This window comes from Hippocampus comes, unplaced genomic scaffold, assembly GCF_001891065.2.
Source record: "Hippocampus comes isolate QL1 unplaced genomic scaffold, H_comes_QL1_v1.1 scaffold132, whole genome shotgun sequence".
In the NCBI taxonomy this organism is placed as follows: Eukaryota; Metazoa; Chordata; class Actinopteri; order Syngnathiformes; family Syngnathidae; genus Hippocampus; species Hippocampus comes.
In genome coordinates this window covers 3491400-3505942 of record NW_017805467.1, presented here as the reverse complement: position 1 = coordinate 3505942, position 14543 = coordinate 3491400, and the positions used below count along the sequence as shown (strand labels likewise).

The 14543-nt window shown below is 42.2% G+C and overlaps 2 protein-coding genes across 5 annotated transcripts in view; one reads left to right on the top strand and one right to left on the bottom strand.

Moving 5' to 3' along the window:
- abhd8b (abhydrolase domain containing 8b) overlaps positions 1–3710 on the top strand; it is a 5724-nt gene extending 2014 nt beyond the window's left edge. The window contains exons 2-4 of the mRNA XM_019875375.1: positions 1941–2111; positions 2232–2448; positions 3352–3710. Coding sequence (XP_019730934.1) covers positions 1941–2111; positions 2232–2448; positions 3352–3630 — 667 coding nt within the window. The 3' untranslated portion in view covers positions 3631–3710. The remainder of the gene's footprint in view (positions 1–1940; positions 2112–2231; positions 2449–3351) is intronic.
- A 609-nt stretch (positions 3711–4319) lies between these two features.
- ptprc (protein tyrosine phosphatase receptor type C) overlaps positions 4320–14543 on the bottom strand; it is a 23438-nt gene continuing 13214 nt past the window's right edge. For all 4 annotated transcript variants that reach the window (XM_019875372.1, XM_019875371.1, XM_019875373.1 and 1 more), the window contains exons 15-32: positions 14336–14444; positions 14125–14162; positions 13127–13218; positions 12945–13035; positions 12780–12856; positions 12593–12629; positions 12401–12498; positions 11883–12008; positions 11637–11791; positions 9939–10074; positions 9173–9322; positions 8943–9033; positions 8464–8597; positions 7255–7389; positions 7067–7183; positions 6828–6988; positions 6223–6358; positions 4320–5253 (exon numbers count right to left, since the gene is read on the bottom strand). In XM_019875372.1, coding sequence (XP_019730931.1) covers positions 4960–5253; positions 6223–6358; positions 6828–6988; positions 7067–7183; positions 7255–7389; positions 8464–8597; positions 8943–9033; positions 9173–9322; positions 9939–10074; positions 11637–11791; positions 11883–12008; positions 12401–12498; positions 12593–12629; positions 12780–12856; positions 12945–13035; positions 13127–13218; positions 14125–14162; positions 14336–14444 — 2177 coding nt within the window. In that variant the 3' untranslated portion in view covers positions 4320–4959. The remainder of the gene's footprint in view (positions 5254–6222; positions 6359–6827; positions 6989–7066; positions 7184–7254; positions 7390–8463; positions 8598–8942; positions 9034–9172; positions 9323–9938; positions 10075–11636; positions 11792–11882; positions 12009–12400; positions 12499–12592; positions 12630–12779; positions 12857–12944; positions 13036–13126; positions 13219–14124; positions 14163–14335; positions 14445–14543) is intronic.

The window sequence follows — 14543 nt, the reverse complement described above, 5'->3', positions numbered from 1 at the left end:
AAAAAGACTTTTTGAACACCAAATTAATTTTTATATAGAAAATAATTACAGTACATCTGAAACAAATGATTACAACAATATATTTGAGAGAAAAAGCATGTTATTTTGCCTCATTCAAATCTTAATATCTGAACATTTAAATATGTAAACTAAAGTGCAATCACATTCGTAAATAAATGGCTTCTGGTTTTTGAAATGTAAATTACATCAAAACTTCTCCTCGGCTGCCGGTAACCTGGCCGATCTTTGACCCACTTTTCTCCAGATTGTCGCTACGTTTCTCCATTTTCTGTTATCTCTTCTATTCTTTTCTTTCTTACCGCTATTTTTTATTTTTCTTCTTCGTGCTACCGCTATTTTAATTTTTATTCTTCGTGACAGGGGTTCACTTTGGCCTCGAGAGTCAAGTTCAGCATTCGCTTCAATGATATCTGGCGCCATCTAGCATCGTGAATGGGTATAATGTCTAGACCCCGAATATAAGACGACCCCCACTTTTTCATTCTTATTTCAATGCAAAAAACACCGTCTTATATTCGGGCCAATATGGTATTAGCAGGACGGACGCGTACAACCAGAATTGAACTCACTCACAAGTAGAGCAGATAATGCTCACACCTGTGTAGACACCTAAGCGATAGGATTCAGCAAGAATTTAAAAAAAATGCTAACAATTGGACTCAAAATATTCTTTGGCTCTGGGCCCTGTGGAACCGTAGTAGTTTTATGGCAGCTGCTTTGCTAATTTCTAGCAAATAACATTGTAGGCAGCAGCACCTGCATATGGCATCCAGCACACTGTCATGGTTCTGTTTGTGACCAACAGGTAGCACTGTAGGGCTCTCCCTGCAGCTGCACACCTGTTGGTCGCAAACAGAATCATGACAAAGCTGTCTTCACAACCACGACCTAGCCACAATATCCTTTGCTATTTTGTTGTGCTGTTTGGATGCGTCATGAGTATGAATGATCCCCAATCGAGTCATCTCAATATAACGCAATTGCAGCTTGAAAAGTAGTTAACAACAATGGTTACTGGAAAATTAAATTGAGCGCTACCTGTCTTTGACTTTCGAGTGTCCCAAATGAGTCATTGCTTCTTCAACTTTTTGCTTTGGGTTGCGGACCAAAGTTCACATACGCCACCCCTTGAGTGATGCAGATAAAAAAATAAAAAAGTAGACTCAGAGTCGCCGCACACTCTGCCAGTAATCAAATGGGACAAATTGTAAAACACATAAACTACCGTAATCTAAAACTCAGACAAATGCCTGCTTCCAGCATGTCCCAATGTACAGTAATGGCGCTTTTTAAAAAAGATTTTTTTTCCCCATTCTCGTTTATGTTTTATTGGGTTTTTATACCATACATAGCCATTTTTTGTTTCTTTAAAACACAACAAAAACTTGTGGTTTTTCAGGGCTGGAACAGGTGAATGGAAATTCACTTCATCCATTCATCTGTTTTCTAATCAGCTTCTCCTCACGAGGGTCGCAAGCATGCCGAAGCCTATCCCAGCTGTCCTCGGGCAATCGGCGGGGTACACCCTGAACTGGTTGCCGGCCAATCGCAGGGCACACATTTACGAACAAGCCATTCACACTCACAATCACACCTAGAGACAATTTAGCGTGTTCAATAGTCTGATTTTTGCATCTGTTCAATGTGCATTACAGAAGAGCCACCACCCGTGAATCATCGTAAATATTCTTGTAATAACGAGATGTCTATTGACTGATTATTTTACTTGAAAAGTTGATCCTTTTGACCACTTTAGGATTATTATCAGTGAAGGAAACACTTAACCTGGGATGGGTTAAAATACTGAACCTCCAGTAAGAATTTATACTTTCATTTATACTTCCCGTTTGATCATCAACTATTTCTTATGACTCAAGTGGGTGATAAAAAACTTATTCTTATCTTCTTTTTTGCACCAGAGTGTCATTCTGTACGTTCCTGGCTCACGAATATCCGGAACAGATCCACAAGATGGTGATGATCAATGGAGGTGGCCCCACAGCGTTGGAGCCCAGCCTCTTCTCTGTCTTCAACTTGCCTTCATGTGTGCTTGACTGCCTTTCTCCACTGCTCAGCTGGAGTTTTCTCAAGTAAGGCAGATCAAGACAAATGTTGGAATTCGAGCTAGGTCACACACGTTTGAATGCTATTGTACCTCACGTAGACAGTATTTATCTGTGCCTTTTCCTTGGTGCCCCCCACGGCCACAGGGCCGGATTTGCTCGTCAGGGTGCAAAGGAGAAGCGGCTGCTGAAAGAGAACAACGCCTTCAACGTTTCGGCTTTTGTGCTGCGTGCCATGATGAGTGGGCAATATTGGCCCGAGGGCGATGAAGTCTATCACGCTGAGCTCACAGTGCCCATCCTGCTGGTTCATGGAATCCACGACAAGTTTGTCCCCGTTGAGGAAGACCAACGAATGGCGGAGGTAAACACCCCAAATTACTCGGGAAGTTGGTCCGGCATGTTAACCCTTTCATTCACCCTGTAAGCGATAACATGATAAGCTGTCCACTGTAGTAACCGCTGTCCTTGAAAGGGTTCAACTCAGGGCAAACCATGGTTTGAATTGAAATAGTACCCACCAAAATAAATTTGCATATTCTGTGCAGGCCTCCATCCAGGCTGAACAAATTCAAACATGTAATATATTCTGATACTGTTTCCAGTCAATGGCCGGAATTCCATTTTTGTTTTCTGCCACTTTAATAGGTCCATGGGTACAGTGGAATGAATCCAATACGAGAGCTGCGTCAAAGATTCGGCCTTTACAGACATATTTGCAAGAGCACTTGGCAGACATGTCCATCTGACCTTTTTGACGATAGAATTGAACATTCAAAATCGGCCACAGGTGTGAGTGTGATGTATGTTACATGTCAACGTGCTCCATTCATACCCGTTTACGTGCAGAGGAGATGATAACCGATGAATAATGGGATCATTCAAATAAGGTGTGAGTGTGATGTATGTTACATGTCAACGTGCGCCATTCATACCCGTTTACGTGCAGAGATGATAACCGATGAATAATGGGATCATTCATATTCAGTAATCGTCAAATTGCCATTTTAGGCAGCATTGTAGCGTGACATCAGATGCATCTTAGTGAAGTTGGGGGGTATGCATTTTTTTTTTCCTTGAGCTTGTGAGTTGCCGTTCTGACTTGCGCATCTGAATTGCAGCGTTATTTGTTTGATTCAGAGGTACAACATTTCAGAGCTGAAAAGCAGGAGAGGTACTTTCAATATCAGCTTGCATTGTGACTTCAAAGGAAGTGCTTTTTTCACATTATTATTATTATTGTTATTGTTGTTTTTGCATCTGTCAGATCCTCCTCATCGGCTTCCTAAAGCTCCTGGAAGATGGCAGTCATATGGTCATGATGGAATGTCCAGAGGCTGTTAACACTCTCCTGCATGAGTTCTTCCTCTGGGAGCCTGCAGCCCCTCCACCTCCAAAATCCAAAGCCCGTCCAGAGACTGCCAAGGCCCAAAGGGACAACACCAAAACTGTGTCAGATCCCGCCAAGGTCCGACCGGCAACTGCCTTGCAGGCCTCATTGAACAGTGGAGCAGAGGTCAAGTTCGACAGAGGGGACAAAAAGTAAGAAAACGGCGGTGATGACGAAACTCGAATAATATTCCGTGTGATCCACGTGGACTGTGATGGCTTGAGCCGAAAACGTCCACGGAAGGGCTGAAGGCCCGGAGTCGTGAAGGCGGGACACATAGTCACGGAGACATATCAACTCGAGCACGAGGAGAAGGAGAATGGAGCTCGAGTCATGTGACGAGTGAAGACGCTTGGGAAGATGTTTTGCCTTGAAATGATGCACGCTTATCTTTTTTGGGTGACATTTTACAAATGAAACTGTAGCATTTTCGCCATGTGATGCCAGAACACATTTTGGCACATTTCCAGTGGTCCTTCGCAAAAGAGTTTTGTGGAGGGAAAATATGCGACTTGCCATGTTGCTACAAAGAGACAAAAGAAAGTACCGTAAATGCAACAGTTTAACTCTAGAATGTAGTTCTAGGCACAGCGTATGACCATCCACAGATCACTGTGACATGTTGGTGAGCGGCGGGTGTTGTGTGGATGCATTCATACGCAGTATAGTATTTTGTACTTCAAGCAAGATATTTTGTGCACATCAAAAATATAGATGATGCTCTGATTGATTGTTTCTTTTATATTATACTTGTTACACCATTGCACTTGTGTTTTTAGATGAATGTTAATATTCTTAGGTAAACTTTTCACAATGATTTCACAATTTACTTGCTAATGTATTTATTTTGGTTTTTTTAATTACAGACCATATCGATGCATTTTAAAATCTTCATCTTAAGACATTCTTTCAAACTATTAATTTAACCGTCTAGCCTTAACGTTTTTCATCTGAAATCTCCTCGACATAGACACTGGCTAGCTTTAGTGAATTAGAGTACCCTCCATAAGTCACACAAGTACTGTACAGACACTTTCCATAGGCATGATAGCAGAGATACTTAATACAGACATCAAGGCCGATGAAGATCATTTAAAAAATATATAGCTTAGTTAATAATGCAGTATCATGTAATAACTTACACGATAACATTTTGAAGTAAATTCTCAGATGAAGCAATGATGTACGGAAACATGCTCAATTCACCCATTTTAAGATATGCGGTAAAAGTGATATATGGCCCAGTGACATTTTTATCATCTTCCACAAGCTTAAGAAAAGCATTCCAAAAGTAAAAGATGCAGAAACCTGAACAAAATGATGTGTTGTCCGCATTGCTCGCTCACATAACTTGGAAAGATCCCCAATAAATTGAAGGTTTCGAGGCCTCGAAAACAACATCTAGCTTGGTTCCTAATATGATTAGTGGACCACAGGGGAGCATCCTGTTGAAGCGCACGTTGCTGCAAATGAACCTGCAACCCCTCAGACCTCCGGAGTGACACCGTGCGTCTCCGTGAGGCTGCCGGATAATTTTTCGGCCTCCTTTTTATCCTCTTGCCCTCCCTGGGGCACCACGGGATCACTCTCTGCAGCCTTTTGTTGGCCCATCTCGGTATTGCTGGCTACGTCTGCAGTCTTCTCTTCCGTTTCCTGCCCTGATAATGTTTCATTGACCAATTGGACAGAGTCCGCTTCTGAGGCCCGAACTGCTTTCACCTCTCCGTTCTGGACAGGATAGACCCCATCCAGTGCATCATACAAGAACCGGTACTGGTCCTGTCAAAAAGCACACGATGGTTTAAAGGGAGGCACACAAATATAGAGATACAATATATCGCCGAGCAGTAAAAAATGCACGCATGCGAGTCTGTTTTGCTTTTTCGTCAGCTCAAGTCAACATTAGTCACAAACGAAGATCACAGTGTATGTACATTCTGAAGTCAGCTGTGTTGAGCATTTATGTCTGGAGACTCACCTTCCGTGGCACACACAGTAATCTGTGCACGTCCACCATGCCTCAAGGTAATTGTGACACTATTATTGGTTGTTTCATTCACCGGTTAACAATCTTTTAAATCTATGGCAATTAAAACTCATTCACTCCCAAAGACGGTTTTAAACGTCTTTTCAGACTTGGTCCAGAATTGGCTGGTACTGAATGAGTTAAGAACGCTTCCAAAAAAAAAAGCAACGATGACACTCTTCACTATGGACACTGTTCACATTTGAGTGAGTCATTACTTGTCGGTGTTTTACTTTGTTATATACACTTATTTTTCGAATTGTATGTATGATTAACATGTTACTTAAAACATCAATTTTCGATGTTGCTTTATACTGCCCAGCTGATTTTAGGTACATTTTTAGTGTTGGCGATCACGGGACACATATAGGAAGAAAATCAGCCATTTACACACAAACACAATCAAACTTTTGGTTGACTGAGAGTCTTAAGTTAACCTATGAGGCTGATGTGCTGGCCACTGTCTCAGTCTTATTTCCAAAAAGCATTCTATTCAATTAACGCGAGTAATGTACTATATATGAAATAGCGTGCGATGTTTCGTGTGTTTGTCCGCAAGACTTTCCTATGGCGTAAATGTAACCTGGGTTGCTTCCCCACAATGAATTTGGGAGTCAAAGCGCGATATGCTGAAAAGGAATGACTTGACGGTGGATTCACGTTCAAGTTGAGCAGCCAAGCTATCAGCAAATCCACAGTATGAACACACTCGTAGTTCTTACCAGACTTGCAATCATGGCGTGCCGGTCCTTGCGCAAGGTTCGGCTCACGTTGAAAACGTCGACAACCTTTTCATTCTCAGCGCTGTCGAGCAGGCTCCACAGAGCACAGAAAACACCACAACGGGACGAGCCATCACTGAGGAGATGCAACATGCGTTCGCGCACACACGCAGACACACACACGCACACACACAAGTTGGTCATCACTTCACAGCATTACACACAGTCGACTTAGATGAATCTACTGATGATCTGTCGTAACAAAGGTTTTTCTTTATTTCAAACCAGTGGCACAAATCCACTTTTTTTATTGATCCTTTCTGACATCTTTTTACCATTTCCAGTTCTAGTGATGTGTTTTATTTATTTTATTTTTTTTAGCATTGCCTGTCAGCAGCCTTGATAACTACTTCCATATTTGTGTTTTAACCCTTTCAGGGACAACGGTTACTACAGTGGACAGGCTTATGTTATCAGGTCACAGGGTGCATGAAAGGGTTAATAATAAATGGATAATATGTGGTGTTCATGTTAAATAAACGGCCTTCAATATCATGCAAGTCCGTGATTGACAGGTGATGCAGATTCCCTGCGTGGTTGATTACCTGCAGTGGACCACAACTGGAGGGCCTCTTTGGGCCTTGCCACAGTCACAATTGTGCTTGACCTCTTTAATCATGTCAGTCAGATCTTGGGGATTCTCCAGCACCTCTCTATTGACCCACTTGAGGAACTGGACGTGTTTCACGACGCGACTCTCTTTCCTCTGTTGACCGAAGAATTAGGAAGAAATTAAATACTGAGTGAGAGCGGACGTAAACTGAGTGAATGAAGGTTGCGGCACCTTGATGTGATTAATCAGCATGTCACGCTTGATCGTATTGGGAGAAGCGTCTGTTGACGTCACCTCCACCTCAATATCCTCGAAAGTGCTTTTCTCCTCTTCCCAGTACGCAGACTCCTATGCACAAGCAAGTAAAATCTCATTTGACATGGCGAATACATGTTGGAGTCTGATTATTATTTGAATACCTTTTCATCAGCACTGGCCCCTGACAGCATGACAATGGTGGACACTTTCTTCTGGTAAACCATCAACCAAAAGTCACCGACAGTGTTTGCTAAAGGAGTCTGTGCTGTAATGAAGCTATGTGGACCCCAGTAGCCCTGTGTGCGCAAAGAAAACATCAAATCTGTCCATTGGTGGCTATCAGGGATCTTCAATGAAAAAGTCATACAGTTCATACGAGTTCAGAAAGGGTGCAATTTTGGAACAAATATTTTTGTCGCAACAGACTGTTAAATAAAATAAAAGATGGAATTTAATCGTATTCTCCCTTATACTAATTGTTGATTTGCAGGCTGAACTGAAGATAAACATTCATTCATTCATTCATCTTCCGAACCGCTTGATCCTCACTAGGGTCGCGGGGGTGCCGGAGCCCATCCCAGCTGTCTTCGGGCAGTAGGCGGGGGACACCCTGAATCGGTTGCCAGCCAATCACAGGGCACACAGAGACGAACAACCATCCACGCTCACATTCACACCTAGGGACAATCCAGAGTGTTCAATCAGCCTACCATGCATGTTTTTGGAATGTGGGAGGAAACCGGAGTACCTGGAGAAAACCCACGCAGGCCCGGGGAGAACATGCAAACTCCACACAGGGAGGCCGGAGCTGGAATTGAACCCGGTACCTCTGCACTGTGAAGTCGACGTGCTAACCACTGGACTACCGGGCCGCCTGAAGATAAACAATGCTTTAAATTTAAAAGGTCAATTTTGCATTCAGGGGGGCGTGGTATATGACTGGTTAGCATGTCGGCCACACAGTGCAGAGGTGCAAGGTTCGAATTTGGCCCCCAGCTTTCCTGTGTGGAGTTTGCATGTTCTCCCTGGGCCTGCGTGGGTTTTCTCCGGGTATTCCAATTTCCTCCCACATTTCAAAAACATGCATGGCATGTTAATGGACGACTCGAAATTGTCCCTAGGTGTGATTTGAGCGCAAATGGTTTTTCGTCTATGTGTGTCCAGTGAGTGGCAGGTAATCAGTTTAGGGTGTACCCCACCTACCGCCCGAAGACAGCTGGGATGGGCTCCAACATGCCTGCGACCCTTGTGAGGATTAGCAAATTAGAAAACGGATGGATTGATGAAGATTGCATTTCAGTGCCCGTAATGGCCAAAGAACTACTTGTTACTGTAATTTCGGCAAACATAAATAAATAAATAATACACACGTGAATGCTGGAGGCGTTGATGTATTTAGTGGACTCGGAATCGTCTTCACTATCAGATGATGCTTCCTCATGACCTTCATCATGGTTGCTATCCTGACTCGACCCCTCGTATAACAATACTCTGTTGTAATCATCTGAAGGTGGAAATTTTACAGAGTTGACACACAAGACATGAATTGAAAGCTTTTTTTGAACATGCAAATGTAAATCACAATGGACAAAGGAAATCGGGCACTTAAGTGATTCGGAGGACTCCTCCAAATATTGGGGAACTGTTTGGCCAAGAGCTCTATTTTTTTTCCTGCTCAAGTAGAACAGAAATTGTGAGCCAGCAGGCCCTCTCTTGGGTCCAACATCAATGACCTCTGACAAACACATTCCAACAGCTTACAGAAAATCTTAGCAGAAGTCTACTTTTACTCTTTTCAAAGTTACCCGATGCCTTTGTCCATATTTTGTGTGAAAAATGTCATATTTACAGGGGATGACAGATGAACAGCGATTCTTCTGTTTGTTTTCCTCAGTAATCCCAGTGTTGGATGTCTTCAAATTGTAGTAGGTAGGAAGTCTCTGAGTATTACAATATTTCACATTTATTTTTAGAAATGTATTTTTAGAATTCGTCGTAAGTTTAAAAATAAGGAACGGGAAAGGAAAAGGATTGAAATGGTAACTTCAAGAAGACAGAGAAGAAAAAAAAATTCCATACGTCAAACTCATCCTCCAGTAAGGTTGGTTCATTGTCAGAGTTGTTCTCTTTCAGTATGCTCAGTGAACTATGGAGTTCTGACAGTGAGATTTCTGTTTCTCCAAACTGGTTGTGCTCCAACAAGGCCTGGTGAATCAGGATGTATTGAGCCTGTGGGGAGAAACAACCACACGGCACTTGCTTGTACAATCATATGGTACAAATATGAGCCTAGCTATGCAATCGATAAGCTTCTTGAACGAATAGAATGAAAATAATCCTGATAGATTGACCGCAGCAGCTTCTGAACTCATCTTTTTTTTTGAATTTATTTTTTCATATACCTGTGCAGCCTCGTACGAAGTGGCCTGTGGTCCCGTGACCCGTGGTTGGGGAACACTGCGTTATCATACCAAATGCTAGCATGTTAGTTCTCCGTTGAAATTAGCACACTACCAACTGTCTGTTCAGGCACAAGATCAGCATGCGACATGTTAGCATAATCGCAGTTAACATTAAAAACTGGTTTGAATTTTCATTTTGTCAGGGGTGAGTGTTAAATTAGTTTTCTGACTCCCAGCAAACCTGTCACGAAGTACAGGTTAGTAATAAGTAGGTAGCAGCCATGTTTAAAATACCTGCTGGAAGTTTTTCTTTCTTTTTTTTTTTTTTTTTTGCTTGCTCTGTATATGACATTTCTGGATATAAAATATCATTTTGATATTATTGCTGTTTATGGATAAATTTGGGATTGGTGCGTGTGTGTGAGTGTGTGTGTGTAGTTTACCTCCACTTGAACCATGAAACATCTTTGTTTGCGGAGTTTGAAAACATATCCATAGATGTCCACTTTGCTCTCGGCCTCCAGACACTCCATCATGGCGTCAATGCCGATGTAGGTGCCTGTCCTGCCCACTCCGGCGCTAAACAAAGACAAAATGTGTTGCTGTTTGTCGAGCAAAATCACTTCAAGATGAGTTCAGTGGCAATCAAAAGGAGGACGTGGCTGAATGAGAAACTGGACTTTCAATTAAATAATGAAAATAATATCTGGATCGTCCTCTTGTCTTGTTGTATCACTTCAAATGTTCCAAAAACAAATAATTTCCAGTGTCAAAGTCAACACGGTGGAATTTGGCACTGAAACAACATTTTCTGGAAAAATATGCCTCTAAAGTTGCACAAAATTCTCACGAGACTTCCGCTCAGTGTACATTTGAAGAATTTGCTGCGCATGGGGTTTGCTTTTTCTTTGGCTTTTGTGTGACGTCACCATAAAAAGTGAAGAATACATTTTCTTCATTTTTAAAGCAATTCTTTTTAGTTTTGATCTCAATTCGAATGTTTAAAAATAGCTCAGAAAGCTCAATTCATTTTGAGTGATTCTCCCGCCCTTCTCATGCGGTCGATAATTCCATCTTCTTACCGCACATTGGCAGATTCGAGTGAAACAAAACAAACAAACAAAAAAAAAAAGATCACAATTGGAACAGCAGCAGGAGCCAAACGCTCTTGCCAGTTGCAGTTGCACTGCTGTCAGTGTCAGTCAGGGAGGATGCACGTAGAGATGAAGTGGAGAGTGGCACCAGTGACACTTTTCATCTTGAAGATTTGAGTATTCTGTATCAGCGAGTAAGTATATTATTTTTTAAAATCAAATGTACACATTTTAGTTGATGACTTTGCAGCACACGGATATGGAGTGACTGTTTTTTTGCTTGGGCCTCCAAATGGTTGAACAGCCCCTGAACAAATGCATGAGTGCATGAAAGTCATAAACAAACACATGCGTGCAGCATTAGCGTCAAAGACAAAGGAACTGGAACTTATGAGTGGGTGTGAAAAGAAGGAAACCGCAACAGAAAAAAAAAGTCTGTTGAGTTAATCAGCACACACTTAAAAGAAGACATTTTAAAGGGACTGGTCGGTGCTAACACACAATCATCGTGTGCTTAAGTCTTAAGCCGCTCACTGAAATACTGCACAGTATTGAAAGATTGAAAAATACGAGGGAGGCTTTTCTTTGTTATCGTTATCAATACATTTATAATGCAATAAATGCGAGACCAGTAAAGCTTTACATTCATTTTAATTCAGATACATAATTTTGCCGATTCCTCTTTGGGACTATTTGAGTCGAATTATTCATTTACAGACACCTTACTCATTGAAACATATTTCATTGTTACGTTTGACTGAGTTAGGCACTTGGATCATCTTTTATGAGTTACCTAACATGATTCTTTGCACTATAAAGGGCTACGTCTGCATCTTGACGTCTTACAAAGTGAGGGGATCATTTTGATATTATGAGAGTGCTGAATAAAAAGCAGTCAAATTTGTAAGCTACTATTTGGGTAAAAGGTCAATTAAAAACAAAGTCATGGCATTGAATTGCCTCTTAGTAGTTATTCAGGCAAGACAATCAATCCAATTGTAATAATCAAGATGTTAAACTTGAACACCTCCATAGAATTGGACCTACCTGCAGTGGACGACAATGGGCCCGCTGAAAACATTTTTAAAGGAGTTCACGCGGCGTCGGAGTTTCAGGAGGAGGTGTGGCTCCTCGGGGACGCCGTGGTCGGGCCAACTGATGAATTGGATGTGGGTCACCTCTCTCTCAGCGTTTTCTTTACTCTGGGCACACGAAATGACACGCAGCACACGACGCGTTGACAACGCACTGCAGCAATAACAGACCTTTTTTTTTTTTTTACAGCAGATTTACATTGGTCAGGTTAAGACGGCGGATGGAATAATCAGGGAAGTGATCCTCTGCGTTGAGCTTGACACCAAACTCCTCAAACATCTCCGTCTCCTGGTCAGAAGAGGGCCAATACTGCACACACTTGTTCTGCAACACAACATGAAAACTGATGAAAGCACTTGCAAACACACCTTCATAATCACTTGATGTCTGTGGCGGGCCTTTGGGGGGGGGAGCACACACACACACACACACACACACACACACACACACACATTCACCCTGGCTCACAATTTCGAATCTTCAATGAACCGGCACCCAAGTTTTTGGGAGGAAGCCAGTGCACCCGGAAAAAAGCCACGCAACTTCGCAAAGCCTGTAGAAGACCATGCAAACACCACACGGGGTGGCCGATGTCGCCTTCCAAATGTCGATCCTCAGTGAGGCAGACGCGCTAACTACTCGGTCACCATTGGCGATATTTTCTATGAGCAATCCAAAATAGATGATGCTTGACTAAGGTTGTATTTTATTCTTACCTTGTTTCCCTCTTCACAGCGTGTCACCATGACAATGATAGAAGACCGCTGCTCCCAGATCATCCTCCAGAAATCACACACAGTTTCTTCCTTTGGGCCTGTAAAACACACACACATTCACATGCATGCCCACACTTAAAATAATACATGCTGGATAATAAGGCGAGTGTATGACAGGAAGCATTGTGCTACCTTGAGCTGCAATGTACTTCTTGGATTCCTTGTAGCCCTGCACAGAAGTTGCAAACAACAAGTTGAGCCTGAACTTTTTTTTTCTACCCCCCAAAAACGTGCTAGGCCAGCTGCAAGAGCCTTTGCTACATGCTGCTCAACTTTAGTACAAGTAGTATGTACAGTATACACTGTATGTTTTCCATACATCAATGAAGCTGGCGTTGATGTAGTCGCATCCCGCCGCTCCGTTTCCCGTGCTCAGCTGGACTCGGTTGTAATCGTCTGTTCAAGTAAGCAAATGTTTGACCGCGCCGGAGAAAAGTGTTGCGTAGTTGCATTTTCGGCTGCAAGGTACCAAGCGACTACATACATGGTAGGATGTCGACATAACGGTTCTTGGGGAAGTTGCAGTTTTTCTTGGCCTCTCTCACCGTGTAACGGGTGAAAATTTTGGGGATGCTCTGAAAGCAAATAGTTATTTTTCATTGTTTGCCTCCCCTCATATACCATGAATGCACCAAAGGATAAGCTCAAAATACAAAAGAATGCAACCTGAAACTCAGCCAGAAAAAGGCGTCCCTCATCAGCCAGTTTGCTTTTGTATGCTTCCAGCAAGATGTTGGCTTCAATTGGCTCCACAGAAGCTGCACAAGAACAAACCACGGCGCAACTGAGAAACACGTCAAAACAGGACGGCTATACTTTATTTTATATTTGCAGTACAACGAGTCAAGTTGCATTCATCCAGTATGGAAGGGAGGGTAGTGTACTGTAATTAGCACAAAACTGACATTTCCCTTTGCCTGTTATTTGCAGAGTCATACTTATAAAATAAGTGGTAACAGCTAACAGAAACTGCTTTGAAAACTATTCAGCGCGTGTTGTATGCACCTTGTGTACTGTATACTGTAGCTATTGTATGTCTTGAAGGAATCCATCATATATACTATAATATGAATTTCACTTTTGGAATTTAACTGCTGGAATCAATAAACTTTCACATCATATTCAACTTGATTGAGATGCACTTTTAAAATAATGTGACGCCGTCATCTTTCGTCAAATGATCACAAGAGACTAGAGGTTTTGAAGTTCGCTAGATGTCCGAGGTGAACGGAGGTTTTTTAAAACGTATTATTTTTTTAATTAATTTTTTTATGTACGCCGCAAAATATTTTGTGAACTTGGGGGCTGGAGTGCTTTATGTTCCCTCCATCCAAAGCAGTGGCCCGATGGCAAATGATCATTAAATCCGCTTTAGCCTATCCCAGCTGTCTTCGGGCAGTAGGCAGGGGACACCCTGAACCGGTGGCCAACCAATCGTAGGACACACAGAGACACACAACCATCCACGCTCACACTCACAACTAGGGACAATTTAGAGTGTTCAATCAGCCTGCCATGAATGTTGTTGGAATGTGGGAGGAAATCGGAGTACCCGGAGAAAACCCACGCAGGGCATAGTGTCATATACACTCATGCAGCACATGAGCAGTTCACCTAATCTATGCAATTAAAATACAAATCTCTATTATATTCCGTGGACTCACTTGCATTGGGGATTAGAAGCATGTTTTCACTCATGTCTCTGCAAACAAACACCAAGATCACATGACCACAGTTACACTGTTTCTTCCTCAAGAGCAATTCGAATTCACATTTATTTACACTGTCTCTGGAAATACTGTGCATTGCCAAGTAAAAGACTTCAACACAAGAACAATATGATGAGGACATAATAATGTCGTAAAATATGCTTACCGGAATCGTTGGCGTTTCACTAAATAGATTCTGTAGATGACCACAAGGAGCGCCACAGATGTGAAAATGATGAGGAAGACAAGAAACCCTGTCAGGGCTTTGTCGTTGTCTGCCAAAGGACAGGACAACAGTATATCAGCTATTTTATAGCGTGTCTGTGTGTGTGTGTGTGTGTGTGTGTGTACATATGTATGTATGTATACATATA